Source organism: Tyto alba, unplaced genomic scaffold (assembly GCF_018691265.1).
Source record: "Tyto alba isolate M040663 unplaced genomic scaffold, T.alba_DEE_v4.0 Super-Scaffold_8, whole genome shotgun sequence".
In the NCBI taxonomy this organism is placed as follows: domain Eukaryota; kingdom Metazoa; phylum Chordata; class Aves; order Strigiformes; family Tytonidae; genus Tyto; species Tyto alba.
This window is the reverse complement of record NW_024881329.1, coordinates 4814965-4829092: the sequence shown is the minus strand read 5'-3', so window position 1 is coordinate 4829092 and position 14128 is coordinate 4814965. Positions and strand designations below refer to the sequence as shown.

General features: G+C 40.0%; 1 protein-coding gene across 6 annotated transcripts in view; it reads right to left on the bottom strand.

Annotated features, from left to right (window-relative positions):
• The window catches only part of PTPN5 (protein tyrosine phosphatase non-receptor type 5), an 84773-nt gene that overhangs the window by 47897 nt on the left and 22748 nt on the right, over window positions 1-14128 (bottom strand). For 4 of the 6 annotated variants that reach the window (XM_042785344.1, XM_042785347.1, XM_042785346.1 and 1 more), the window contains one exon: window positions 13110-13203. The exons of the other annotated variants lie outside the window; for them this stretch is intronic. In XM_042785344.1, the coding sequence (XP_042641278.1) occupies window positions 13110-13119 (10 nt within the window). In that variant the 5' untranslated portion in view covers window positions 13120-13203. The remainder of the gene's footprint in view (window positions 1-13109; window positions 13204-14128) is intronic. 6 annotated transcript variants of the gene reach the window in all.

The window sequence follows — 14128 nt, the reverse complement described above, 5'->3', positions numbered from 1 at the left end:
TACATTTCTCTGTTATGCTGTTTTCTTCAGGGAAAGTTCTCAAGTGCCTGGTGATAATTTTGGAGGTGCCTTCAGCTTTTGTAAGCAGATGGCAAGTTGACTTTCAGTGGAGTTGGTTGTCCCAAATTATTCCCAAGCCTGCAAACTGCCTTTAACACTGAAAATGGAAACCCACAAAGCCACTCTGTAATTCCACAGTTAAAGAGCTATGGCTTTGACTGCTCATGAATCAGCCTTGCACAGACAACATAGCCAGGGAGAATTGTCAACAGCACAACGTTGCAGATTGAGATGTACAGGGTTGAATTCTCTTTCTGAAACAGGATAATCAACTGTCCCCTCCCAAACCCACATTACAATTTTTGTGCCTTTAGACTTTAACTACAGGATATACTTAAATGTGCCTGAACGCATGATCAAAAAATAGCAGCAGCAATAATTTAAAACCAGTCAAATGGTCTCTGCAATACAAGAGTAAACATGACAAATAAAAGAAACAAGCACAGTCCGGTCTCACACATTTTTGAAGTATTTACTATTCATACTACTATCATCTGAAAAGGGGTTAGCACACTTGTATTGCTTGAAAAAAGCGTATTTCTTCTCCTAAATTAATAACTTCTACAGTTCTAATGCTAATACCATTGTGTGTTTCTAATTTATCTTCAGTGACTTACTAGCCTAGTGTCCTGTAAGTATTAAATCTGCTTTCTGCTCTGGTGAGTGAGTGGGTTTGCACCTTGAAGCAGATGGGTGATATGCTGGCTTCCTGTCAGGCTCAAATGGGAACACTTTGATGACATTCATTTGGGGATAGCCTGCTTTACCGAGTGACTAAAATATTATGCCCTGAAGCCTTCAGCAAAAACATCTAGGAAAGCCACTATCACATTCAACATTTATTTCAAAGACATTGTCTTTCCTGTGCAAAGTAAATTATATCAAGACCAGTCTCAACAATCATCTTCAGCCACAAACCTGATACATGCCTCAAGGGTACTATCCCAAGTATAAGCATTTCACTTTCTTTCACGCGTTGAAAAAGGCTATGCTTGCACTGCTTGGCTTCCTCAGAAAGCAATGGTATCATTCACATACTGTAACTTCAGCTCCCGAATAAGCACTAGTACAGATAAGGGTGTGGACATCTAGAAACAGGTTGCCAACACTCGATTTTAATTCTGTACTAGAGAGGTATTTCCACCCAGGACTACCCCATTATGGGCCCAAATGCAAGGCCTGCACAATTAAGTAGCACTGTTTCCAGTTCAGTGCTCTGCTACCTCTGTAACTGCAGTCCCTTCATGTCAGGGGCCTGCTCAGGTTATTAACATGTGATATGTATAACTGTCTCAATCTCTCCTTCTCCCTAGCTAACCACATAATAGCACGAAAAGTGAACAGTGCATGCAGAAGAAGGTAACAGTCCACTTTGTTTACTTGTGTCTAGTCTACAAGGGTTCCTATACTGTGCTTATCAACATGGATATAGTGCCTTAAGTAGTGAACTAAAAAAATACAACAGCTTGCCTTCTCATCCTCTTCACAGTGAGGGAACATGCACAGAGCAATGTTTTGTCTAGATAGATAAGCAGACATGCACAAGTTGTTACGTATCTATGTCAGAGAAGGTGAGACAAAAAAAGCACACCCTGATGATGAGCTTTGCAATTATTCTGGGAGGATTTTGCACCACTTGCCTGTAGTCATGAGCTTCACTCTATACAACAATCCAAAGAAACAGATCTCTCATGGACGCATGCATCCCAAGGCTCTGCTTCGTCTGAGGTGATTGTGCCTCACGCCACACAGTCTCATGCTGAGTTACCTTAGGACAAACTGACATTAATCAGTAGGTCAGCAAGGCGGTAAGCAAAGTTCTGTGGAGACACCATTTTGGAACCTGCACCAGCATAGCACTTCTAGCTCTAGGGCTACCTTGGTATCAGCTAGCCTAGGGATTTTTGTTCTGTACTCCAGCAAACAGTGCAGAAATGCTCTCTGATACCTTAGACCAAGATCATTCTGGAGAGGATGTGAATATGATCTGATGTTACGTGGAAGCAGGTGGCAGGTATGCTGCATTTGCAGGAGGCAAGCCTGCTGAGGAGGTACACTTAAAACCTCCCATTGCTACAGGTATGAAAGGTCTCATGGCATCTCTTATTCTGAGGACAAAAAACCAGCAAGTTATTTTATCATCTCATCTATGCAACATAAATTGGGGCTACTAAAAAACATTGTTTCCTCAGGACTTGATTAAAGCATTTCTTCCTTTTCAGAAGCTCCTGATTTCATAACAGTTCTAATTAATTTATAACTCACAAAGGCACTAAACACATCCTTATGGACTCCCAGTTGCCCCACTGTTCTGTCTGCATGTTGAAACACTGCTGCGGGTAGAGTATGTTTTGAAATACAGGTAGTCAATTGCCTTCCATAGCTTGCTCTTTATGAAGTGTGGGTGACAGAATGTGTCAATGGGAAGCAAGATTTCATCCACACAGCTATATCGCTGCTATGTTATCCAGAATACTTCATCTGCATTAACAGGAGATGCCAAACGCCTCATACCAAATCTCTTCCCACACTGAGGTATACACTTGACTTCAATATGAAGAAGTTAAACCTGCACTGAGTAATCCTGTAAATGTCATTCTTAGCTTCTAAGGACTAATGCAGTGCTTTCAAACCCACCTCACCTTTGTCTTCCTCCACAGAGGCCAGATTCTACTAGAAGATTTTTCTCCTTGCACCCCTCAACCCCCAGTGACAACTATGTGCAAGACATTCTCTTGGTCCTTTCTTCTGAAGATAGCATTATTTATGCTGGGAAGATCATAAGAAGACTGGACAAGAGAGGGACACATTTTATGCATGGCCCAGGTAAAAACACTGTGATCTATTTCAGATATGCTGAGAGGAGACACAAAAGATGAATCAAGAAAATATCAAGTCCTACTTTGGGGGGATAGTTATAAAATTATAGTCTATCCTTTCATCTCTACAGATCTTGAAATGATCTTACCAACTGCAAAGATATAGCGTTACTGAATCCGTATGTGCACCCAATAGGAACATCACTGTAGTAGCATGCAGAAAAACCTCAAGAACAAAGGAAGGGTCACCTAAGAGCTGTTGCACAAGTGTTTTCCCCTATAGAAAATAGCACAGGCTCTTCAGTGTCCTCACAAAGGACATTCAGAACCTGCCAGTACCAGTGAGCACGCAGGGTGCTAAAAGGGGCCATTTTTTGAGCCCTGCATGAACATGACAAAAAGAAAAATGAACTATTCTGAAAAAGCTTTCTGTATTTATCTTCGTTCCCACAGAAGGCATACAAAATGGAAGGTATTTAGTGTCTTTCAGGAGTGCCATCCCTCTTCCTGAAAGCCTGCAAAATTGGTCAGATGAAACTTTTAGCTGTTTCAGCAGGAATGTTGCCTGTGCAAGGAAGTTGGGACAAAGCCTTGCAGCCTAACACCTCCCCTCCCATTTTCAGGCTCAGAAGTAAGAGACCTTTTCAACATACATACAGAGAAGACAAAGGCATTCAAACTGCTAAAGACTTTGCAAAGCAGCAACTTTGGACTGTCATTTGAAGGTCAGTCTCCAACATACAGTATTTATCTGCCTATTGTCAAACAACTGCTAGAGCAGAAAGGCGTTTTAATAGAGTATGTTAGTTAATTAAATCTGGAACGTTAATGGGTTTTTCATAACACTGTGGCATTCTATCTATGAAAAGCAATGAAAAAATGGTTCTATTTAAAAGTGGCAATAGCTGTAGTCTTTGAACATATGCTTAATGAATAAATCTGTTAAGAAAAAAGGCCTGTGTGTATTGGAGGGGGGTAGTATGTTTGTTCTCACTTAAAGCATGCCATGATGGCAATCATCAACAGCAAATGGCCTCCATTGTCAGGACTAAATAAAATTCCATTTGGCCATTTACTTTCAGGTGAAATTGCTTTTTTATTTTAAATTACACATTCTTTCAGCTAAAAGGCTGAGTTGAAAATAAAGCAATGCCAGATTCATGTTATTAAGGACACCTGATAAGTGTTCATGCTCTTTGGTAGGTGCAAAGAACCACAATATAGTAATATCCAAGCAGCTTGCTACCACAGCATGGGGTGCAGCACGCAAGAAGCCAAATAGACTACAGTGAAGAGGCATTCAGATCCCATGGTGAGAACAGTCTAACAACCCAGTGCTAGCACATGTCATAGTGGTGGGCGAAATTTCAGGGATGAAATTATACAGAATACAGTGCAACACAAAACCCGAACAGAACAGACTATATAAAGGTTAGATGACAATCAGAAAGCTATGATGGCAAAGTACATGAGGATAAATTCAATCTACTGGGTTTCCATTTCCATGAGCAGGTGGATGAAACTAATAAGCTGCTCAATTTGTTTGTAAAATTAAAATGACAATTCCTTACACTGGGAAGCAAGTATGAAAAACATCCAGAGTTAAGCCATAGCTGGCTGGGTATTTTTAAAGGAAGTTTGACAGACATTGCTAAAATGCACCCCAAAAAGTCAAACGTGTCAATATTTACTCAACTCCTCTTCTGTCCTCCCAAAAAGTCTTCTCATGGAGTGCCAGAATCTCGCTTTTCTCCACTGAATCTGAGAATTCAAGATCCTCAATTCCACTTTGAAAGCTCCTAAGGAAGGTTCACCAAGACAGACTCCCCTTCCTGTTCTTTTCTTCAATAACATGCTTGAGTATGACACTTTTTTGCAACCTAGCCAGATCTCAGTTGGAAGGCACATTTTGTGGTGAAAGGGCCTTGGGGAGCTCCCAGGTTGCATTCAACCAGACTTCCTGGTGCAACACACTGCTGCTGGAAATCTAACAACCAGGTGAGACCATGCCATGATCACCGCTGCTTTGACAACTCTTCTCAGGCAGCAGGGTTGAGAGACTGATCCTCACTGCTTTTAGACAGTTGAGCGTGACTCAACGCCTGCTCTCCATCAGGTTTGCTAACTTCTCAGTCCTTGCAGTCCCTCCTCTTTAAGAACTTTTCCCTGTGAACATGCAGAGCAGATCCAGATTAACAAATATCAGAGATCATGAGTAGGTGGAAAGAGATAAGAAGATGCACAAAGATAAAGCCAGTCTGAGGTTCCCAAGACTTCTTCTATGAGAGAGAACTGTGATACAATGAAAAAAACATTCCATCATTAAAACCTCTAATTCCTGGGGATGGTATTCCCCTCCCACTCTCTTCTTAATGCTATCCTTACTGAAACACTTTTCTCATTGAGGTTTCTTGCATTTTTCCATGGTGACAAAGATGTCACCAGCAGGCATAAGGAAAGCATGAAACCTCAATTTGCAAACTGGTAAGGCAGAGGTCTAGATAGCATGATTTCCAAAAGCAGTAGAGGTTTTAGATATTGTGACAACAGACATTAAACATCTAAAGAGTGGTTTGCTTCAGCTAAAATAACATTTATAAGACTGTTGCAGATGCACAAGTGTCAGCAAGGTTCTGTTCTCAAAAATTACTAGCATTTTTACCAGGCTGATTTTCAGCTTATTTCAATGTGTAGTAATGTGATTAGTTTGTCCATTAATCAGTCAGTCCACCAACCAGAACAGTGACCATGAGGCATGCATAAAATCTGGTTTGTAACAATGTGCCAAATTCAAAACTCTGTAGAGTTTTGGATCCCTGAACCAGGCCCTTTGGTATTTTTTACCTCTAAAATGTCTATTCTATGACATTAAACCAGGTCTACAAAACCAGTCTCACCAGGTAACACGAAAGATGAAAGTTAAGCTAGACAGTGGACTAGCAGCAAAAAGCAGAGAAAGGAGAAGATAAAGATGACAAAAGAAGGTGTGAGTTTGTTTGAGAATAATGGAAATAAGAATATCTGATGAGAGAAGAGATGAAAGAAGGAAAATAATACAAGGCCATAGAAGAGAAGCCCACAGGAGGAGGAGGAAGAGTGTGAAAGCCTGACAGAAGGACTGAGCGGAGACTAAAAACAGCATCTGGCAGTAGCTCAAATCAAACAAGGCAGCATATGCAAGAAGTGCAGTACACTGAAAACTTCCTTCCTCTTGGGAATTAAGTAACCTCAGAGTTAGAGTAGAGAGTCTTCCCTCCCTCTCCTCTGGAATAACTTGCTCTAAACTCCAAAGCAGGAAAAAATCTATTTAAAATTTTCTGTGACTGTCATTTCCCAATTGCCACTGTGAAATCTTCATGGAAATTTTTGAAGGCAAAGCTACAAAAATCAGACACTGATTTTGATTCATTTTTCTAGTGGGATACATGATGGTGGGTACCTCCTCCCTAAATGATTTAGCGTCAAGGGGCCACATTTTCAAAAGGTCTAAGGAAATTTCCAAAATCCCCAATCCAGCCAGATAGCACCCTAGTTCTGTTGAAACAACTTTAATAAATTTTCAAAAGCAGGTTAAAAATACGGAGTGCATTTCACACTGAAAGACAATGAGACAATACTGCACAGTTGCTTTCTAAACTGAGACTGGCATGCTTTTCAAACTGCTGCCTACCATATGCTTTTGCTTCCTTTAATTGTGTGTCTGTGAATATAGCACACAAATGCTGTTCATTTGTCACTCACAATTAAGGAAACACAGGTGCAGTTGCGAGAACATCAAATGCTATGAACTGGGCAGTCTGAGGACAGCCCAGCATTCCAGGTCTTCAACTGAAGCAACGTTTATGATATTTGCACCTGCCCAAAACCTGAGAAAGTCCCACGTGGGGAAGTATTACAGCATTAGCAAGGGCCTAACATAACCTGAGTTCTGTCAACTCCTACAGGGGTGAAACACAGTCTCACAGGTAAACATGCCAAGCCAAGCAATGCCATTGCAGGGAATATCCCACCAAACTGCACCTGTTTTGTGTCATGGTGCAAGTGCATAGGCTGCTACATCTAACTGCACAGCAAGAATAAACTACAGCTGTGATTCCCCCCACTATGACCATCCAGAGCAGGGTTGTAACTGGAGTTTGCTGTTGCTCTCTTCAGGTCCATATGCCTACAATTTCCTTCACCAGAAATCAGGAAAAAACCCAGAAAGGTGATGCCACCCAGATCTCACTCCAACATAGATAAAGCATATAGTCAGATTAACTTCTGTGACAGTCCCTATTGTTGAAGATCAGGCTTAAAAGGTGGGAGCTACATACAGAGAGGCAAGAGCACATGAGGGGAATACTGTCCCAATATGAATGGTGAAAGAAGGACTGACAGAACAGTCCTGAATAATCCTTGGAGGAGAGTGCCCAGAGATACTATTTTGCTGCCTGCATAGTAGTGGAGACACAGCAGAATGTACTTTTACCTTGGTCTTTAGGATCCAAATCACCTAAGGACTGCCAGAAACAGTTTTAAAACCCAAACTTTGTGATCCACCTTTGAAATACAGCTGCCTACTTCTGCTAGCACTCCCGGGTCATACCATATTAAGTATGCCTCAATGTTCTGCCAAGATATGTTCATGGTTCTTGATAAATCTTTAAACTTTTCAAGCGACATTATTGTATTAAGGTCTAAAGACTGAAACCAAAACAAAAAATTGGTGTGGTCAAATGAACATGAATATGTGAGCCCAAACTCGGGTGCATTCCACTTCATTTATTTATTTTTCATTACAAGCACAGTACAGCATTATCAAGCAAACAAGAGGCAGCTTCATCCCATCAATTTGGAAAAAAAAAAAAAAAAAAACCACACCTCTCTCACTGCAAATGGAAATGCAGTGCTTATCTGGGAAAGACAGAGGCAGGGTGGAATGCACCTGGAGGAAAACAGATGAACATCCTTTGGGAACCCACAGAAATAGTCACAGATGCTGGGGTAGCAGCAGCATAGTAGTTAGAATACCTTGTTGTGGAAATCCAAATCACCAAGCTGGAGCTTTGCACCAAAACACTGTGTTAGATCAGCCTGTGTATATCTTTTACTTGGGCTGCTAGGTTGAAGATGACAACACACATTCCAAAACACCACTACAAACTGCTGTCTGCAGAAACCTGTATGATCCAATCTGGTTGATGTGGCATGCTAGGCCTTTTGAAGTTCAAGATAAACCTTTGTAGAGGTTCATAATTTGAAAATGCATACACCACCAATACCAAACTGTCAGCGTTGCCACAGACCAGCCAGCTTCACAGTTTTTCAGTTACAATGACATGATGAATAGCAATCTCTCCATAGTGTCCTAGAAGGTCACTTAGTGATACAGAGACCAAGGGATATATCAGCAAATGGATTCTGTTGTGTTTTCATGTAGGATGCCTGAAAGGTGACTAAAGGATTCCAATTTCCACTGGAACTTCAGTGTAAAACAAATAGTCAGTTTCCTTAAATGCCTCATAAAATCCCAGTGTTATCTTTGGTATAAAACAAAAAGATATCCTTGATATTGTGATCGATATGCTGGGCTAATAGAGCTGGCACAGGAATAAGCATACATTGGGGGACAGTGTCAACTGGTTCAAGTCTCAAAGTTACAAATGCCAGTTTACCAGTTATACCCCTTACTTGGTATGAGGCAAGAAAACCATTTTACGCACAGATAGAAGAACGAAGAACATCAAGTCAACTCACCTGTACAGCTTGAGAAAGGGTCAAGTACAAGAAGGATTTAGTAAAAAATGTCTATGAACTTGTCTAGCCCTTCATAAAGGTATGCTACACAAAAAAACCATCTTCCAAACGTTACCTTCCATGCCATTGCTTATCCTTTAGGATCTTGACAAAGACAAAATTTTGCTATGAGTATTTACCCATGTTACCCATATAGCATGTAACACATGGTAAATACAGGTTACCCACATATTTAATCCATTGGTAAATGCTAAACTTTCAAGCCATGGTTACATTTCTTTTGATTCTCCTCATTGTTGCAATTGACATTTTCACCGCTTTTATTTAGGGTGCTGTGAATGCCACTTCTCCATGATTTGTAATGGAACAGGAAGAAAAACACTCTTACAAGAAAATGGGTGGGATTTTTCATGCCAAAGTCAGAGTGGCTTTTTTCATGGTTCTGTTTGCATTCCACATGCAAGCATATGGTTAGCCAAACTCTGTTCATGTTACTATACAAACATCTCATAAACACAAATCTCTTTCTGAATCAAGCAGTCATTAGAAATGCTGACTACTGTTTATAAATACTACAGTGAAATCATGGAATGTCCATGTAATGAAAGCTCAATGTTAAATGAACCATCTCTCAACATGTATTTGTCAAACCATTAAGTAAAGAAAACAATCTCTTCTTCCTTCCACTATGTTCCCAGAAAAGTGTTCTTTCCACGGAGAGTATATTGCTGCATTTTGTTTCTCAAACAGAAGCAGTATAAACCACATAGAGCCAGACTAAGGCTTCCTTATTCACTACTTCACTCTTCTTTTTGTAAGAAATCTCCCTGAAGTCATCAGGATTATTTGTGAAACACCATCGAATGAAACAGGGATTACAGTCTGGCCCACTAGAAACAACAATTACTCTCTCATGTACTGCAGATCACCAATACCTTTCTTAAAATTCCCTGAAGGCTAAGTGTATGATATAATCCCGAAAGGAAGTGTACTAAAGCAATAAGGACCATAAAACTAAAACTGGAACATGATAATTTACCAAATAGATACTTGTCAAAAAGAATAGACTGACTTTTAATTTAACTCTTTGTTGAAATCAGGTTCCCTGTAGATGCAGTGTACCTTGGCACTGCATACTGCCTCATTTTCGTCATCTCTGATTCTTAGATGTTCTTCAGAGAGGGACTGAGATTTTCATCAGTTTCATTTTCTTCAGTGTTTTGTGTACAACTGCAGAAGAAACTTGCTTTAACAAGGATTTAACTGAAAGACTTCAATTTCAAACTGTCAACCCAACTCCTTCAAAAATAGCACGTTATTTTCGCTCTTCCCCACAGACTCATGTGACCTCTTTTATCTGTATCCCATTTTCTACCCGCACCACAGCAGCTCATGGCTGTGTCACACAGCTACAACAAAACTCTTCATGCCTCTAGGAACACCATCCAGTTTTATTTCACTCTGCACACTTTTTCCTTCATGCGCTATGCTGGATGTGAGCACACACAAAATCTAACACGAGGCAGGTCTGTGAAATAATTAGCCTTCTGGTTATTTAAAATTACCATTTTTCAATCTAGCCCATCGTTTGATGGTTTCACCATCCCTCTTCCTTGGCTAGCACAAACACATCCTAACAGTTTCCAAAGGCATTTCTGAAAATTTGAAAGTGAACATTGGCTTAACATTTGCCCCCCAACCTACCCTAACCAAGCAATACATTAGAAGTTTCTCATTAGCTCACATGCCTTGCAATGAAAACAACAATATTTTCTTTGTATGTATTTTATTGATTGCTCAACTTCAGCACTGGAACACTGGACACCTTCAGCCACACTCTACATAGGATTTTCTGCAATATTGAAGTTTATTAGCATGTTTGTGACAGCTGAACAGAATGATACCTTTTTCTTAGCCGAAGTTGAAACAAGGGCCAGTCTACAGTCCTATGACAACACCTGCACAATGACTTTTACTTCAAACACTTACTGGAGCACCTTCCGTCAATTTTAAAGACATAGATTTGAATTTCATACACTATTTCCCAAGCCTTCCCTCAAATTTGTATCATTGATACCTTCTAATTGCCTTTGCCTCCTGTGTCAGAACCAGTCTGTTCAGGCTGAGGACTTTTCAAGGTACCTTTCCAGCAAGCATGCTTGCCAGAGGCAGCCTATACAAACAGACTTTCTTCCACAGTACTTCACCAATGCTTCCATAATAGCTGATGCTATTATGTTAACACGAAGGCAAGTACATGACCTTCAGCTCACATTCAACTAGAACACTTTACCACAGGGTTTTTTTGTTGGAACTATTCCACTTTGATGTCACATGATAAATGATTGTTGATCTTTTCTTTCTCCCCTCCCACATCAGGTTTTCCCAGGCTAAGCTTTTCTGCAAGGCAGATCTACCCACGCCTTATTCTTCAATAAAAACAAAACTGTTTGAAAAACTTCCCTTTGTGTTGCCCACATATAAAGAGTAAGCCAGTATCATTGCTGAATTAAAGATCTTTTTGACGAACAACCTGCAGGCTATGTGCATGAACACACGATTATTTTGGCCAAGCGGAATTCAATGGAGATGAGGAGAAGCAAATAAAGAGAGGAACGCTTCTCTTACAGCAATGTCAAAGACTAAGTGAAAACACAAGGGGAAGAAGTAAAGTCCCATATAAACCAGGAGAGGAGGGGGGGCAGGGGGGGGAAAAAAAAAAAAAAAAAAAAAAAAGCACTCCTGTCCCAGAACCATTTACACATTTCCCCCCAAAGCCTTCATACTGGTGGACAGGAAATAGGAAATGAAATGTGAAAGACCTCTGAACATACTCAGTATCCGTAAGAATCATATACGGCATTTATAGCACATAGATAACATTTTTTTTTAACTACCCAGTTAAAAATAGGATGTGTGCATGGTTTCTATGTTGGTGGATGAATCAAATTCACTCATGGTTTAACTCCATACTTTTAACTACATTTTTACAACAAATTTCAGTGCAGCATTAAATTTGATAAACTCTGCAATGTGATTTCTGAATTCATTATTTTGTATAAGCAACAGAATTGCATTTACATCTCGCTTTGAAATTAATATAGTCTGTGACTATAAAGATGAAGTAACATACAATATAAGGTTTTTACTCATGCTAAACTATCAGGAGAAAATGCTTTGAGGCAGAAAGTATGTTTGTCATTTACTACATGTCTGTACATGTCCTACCATTATGAGGTACAATTACTTGGCACACCTACACACCACATCAATATAAAAGTAAATAAGGCTGGTGTTTTCTGGCCTAGGTTTAACACTGTCCTCAAAGGATCTGGACAAGACTATGTAACACAAAGGCTGTAAAGAACATTAGCATGATTCTCTGAGCTTATAGAAAGGAAAGCACATCCCTTCTGCTGTCAAATGAGTGCCAAGCATTGACTATCAGCTGGCCAAAGCTGACCACTTACATCTGATCCGTAAAGAGAATGTGAACACCCAGGAGAAATATCTGTAGGTTACCTGAAGCTTCTCAGGATTCTTATTTATGTAATAAAAGGTCACGGCTCATAAAGGGCTTTTCAGGAGTGAAGCATACAATGTAGAACGAACCCATTCACCTTACAGCTTGTCTGCATACAGAACATGTTTTTGCCCTCCAAACACTCCCTAATAAAGGCTTTCAGCATCCTCTTTCCACAAGCTGGGCCTCCTTCACAGCGTGGAGCTGATTCCAAAGGCACACCCACATCAGCTGGAGTGGCTCCTGTACCATGAAAACAACCACAGACTGCAAAAGCCTGCAAGACTGTCTGAAAGGCTGGTCCAGTGAAGCATTAAGGCACATTTAGGCTGTGACCAGGAGGTAAATAGTTCAGCTAACTAATAAAAAGGAAAAAAGGTTTAGTTATATCAGATGCATGACTGAAAGTCCAAAGTCCAGTACCTCTAAGAGCCCTCATTGTGCAGATGGGAAACACCTTCTGGTAAGAGACAGAATATGCTTAGAACTAAGTCCAGAATGACATGAAAACACCCACTTCCTTGATGATTAAACAAAACTAATTTACTTACTGCTTACCACAAATACATAAAAAACATATTTGAGACAACTATGGACTGTATTTAAAAGGACTTTCTAAGGAGCTTTTAGGAAGCAAAGCCTTCCTTAGGAATCCTAGTTAAAATGAACTTCACAGACATCAAGTAGGTGATGGAGGTAAAATGAACTCTGCATGATGTGAGAGCCACAACTAGATTAAAAGATGTACTCCACTACAAAAAGATCTAGGAAAAAATACCTTCTATGCTAACTGGCCTTTGCAAAACATTTACAACCTGCAACAAATTTCACCCCCCCCCTTTTTTTTTTTTTTTGTTCCTTTCATTCTCCAAGAAGATTAGGACAAGTTCTAAAAGAGTGTATGACTTCATTTTTCATCTGTACTAAAGTGACAGTATGATATATCTGATCTTCCTTGTCTTACTTACCACCTGACATGCACTAAGTAGCTCAGTTCCAATGTCTGCTCCAGGACAGATGGACCTCTGGAATTATCATTTATGTCCTTTATGCACTAGAATCCTAAAAAATAAGTGAAAAATCTAAGTTTTAACACTATCAGATGACGAAGAATCATTCAGGGCTTTTACGCGTAATTTTTCTTAAAAAGAAATTCTAAAAAACCATGATGTGATGTTCATCCATTAATTATCAAGCCACTGATCTGTGGAGTGGGGATGAAGCATGGAAAGCAGATGAAACATATTCCTGTGTTGTTATTGATCCATTGGCTTTTGCTTATTGCCTTCATACAGTAACTAGGATCTACCTGAAGCCTTCCAGGTATCCAAAGGGTATGTACCATAAAGTCCTTTTAGTATTTAAGGAAGAGCGGAGCAATCCATAATCTAAGCTCTCTTAGGAGCCATCTGCTCCATACGGAAAAAGCCTTCTGCTGAAATTGTAATGGCCAATTTCATTAAAATCTCAGAGAGTGCTTAAAGTTCTGTGACTAAAAGACATAAATCCTTGCTACTTACTTGTGAAAGACTGTTGAATGTGTCATGCCTACCACACAGTGGAGCTAACTGAATACATAATTTGGAAACAGTCCATCGTAGTCTCAGAGACTGGGGGTTCAACATGCCACTCAAAACATAGCAAAAACATAGGTAGAGGGTCATGCAGGCATGCAGAAATTTGCTTCTAACAAATCGCAAGGACTTGTTCTTTCTTTACAAACTCTGCTAAGGGAGGGGCCACAGATGTATTCTCTGTCCACATTATGAAGTGCTCTGCCTCCAAGGCTTTTATGATTTGTCATCTACTTCTAAGCACCTCTCACTGTGAATATCAGGCCAGTTCATTCACAATCTCATCCAAAGCCCACAGAAACCAATACACTCTTTCTACTGATGCTAACACACTTTGCATCACAAACCCAATCAAGAAGTCTCCTGAAGAATAAAAGTATAAAGGGCTTAATCCTGAAAGTGCCCTCTCCTAC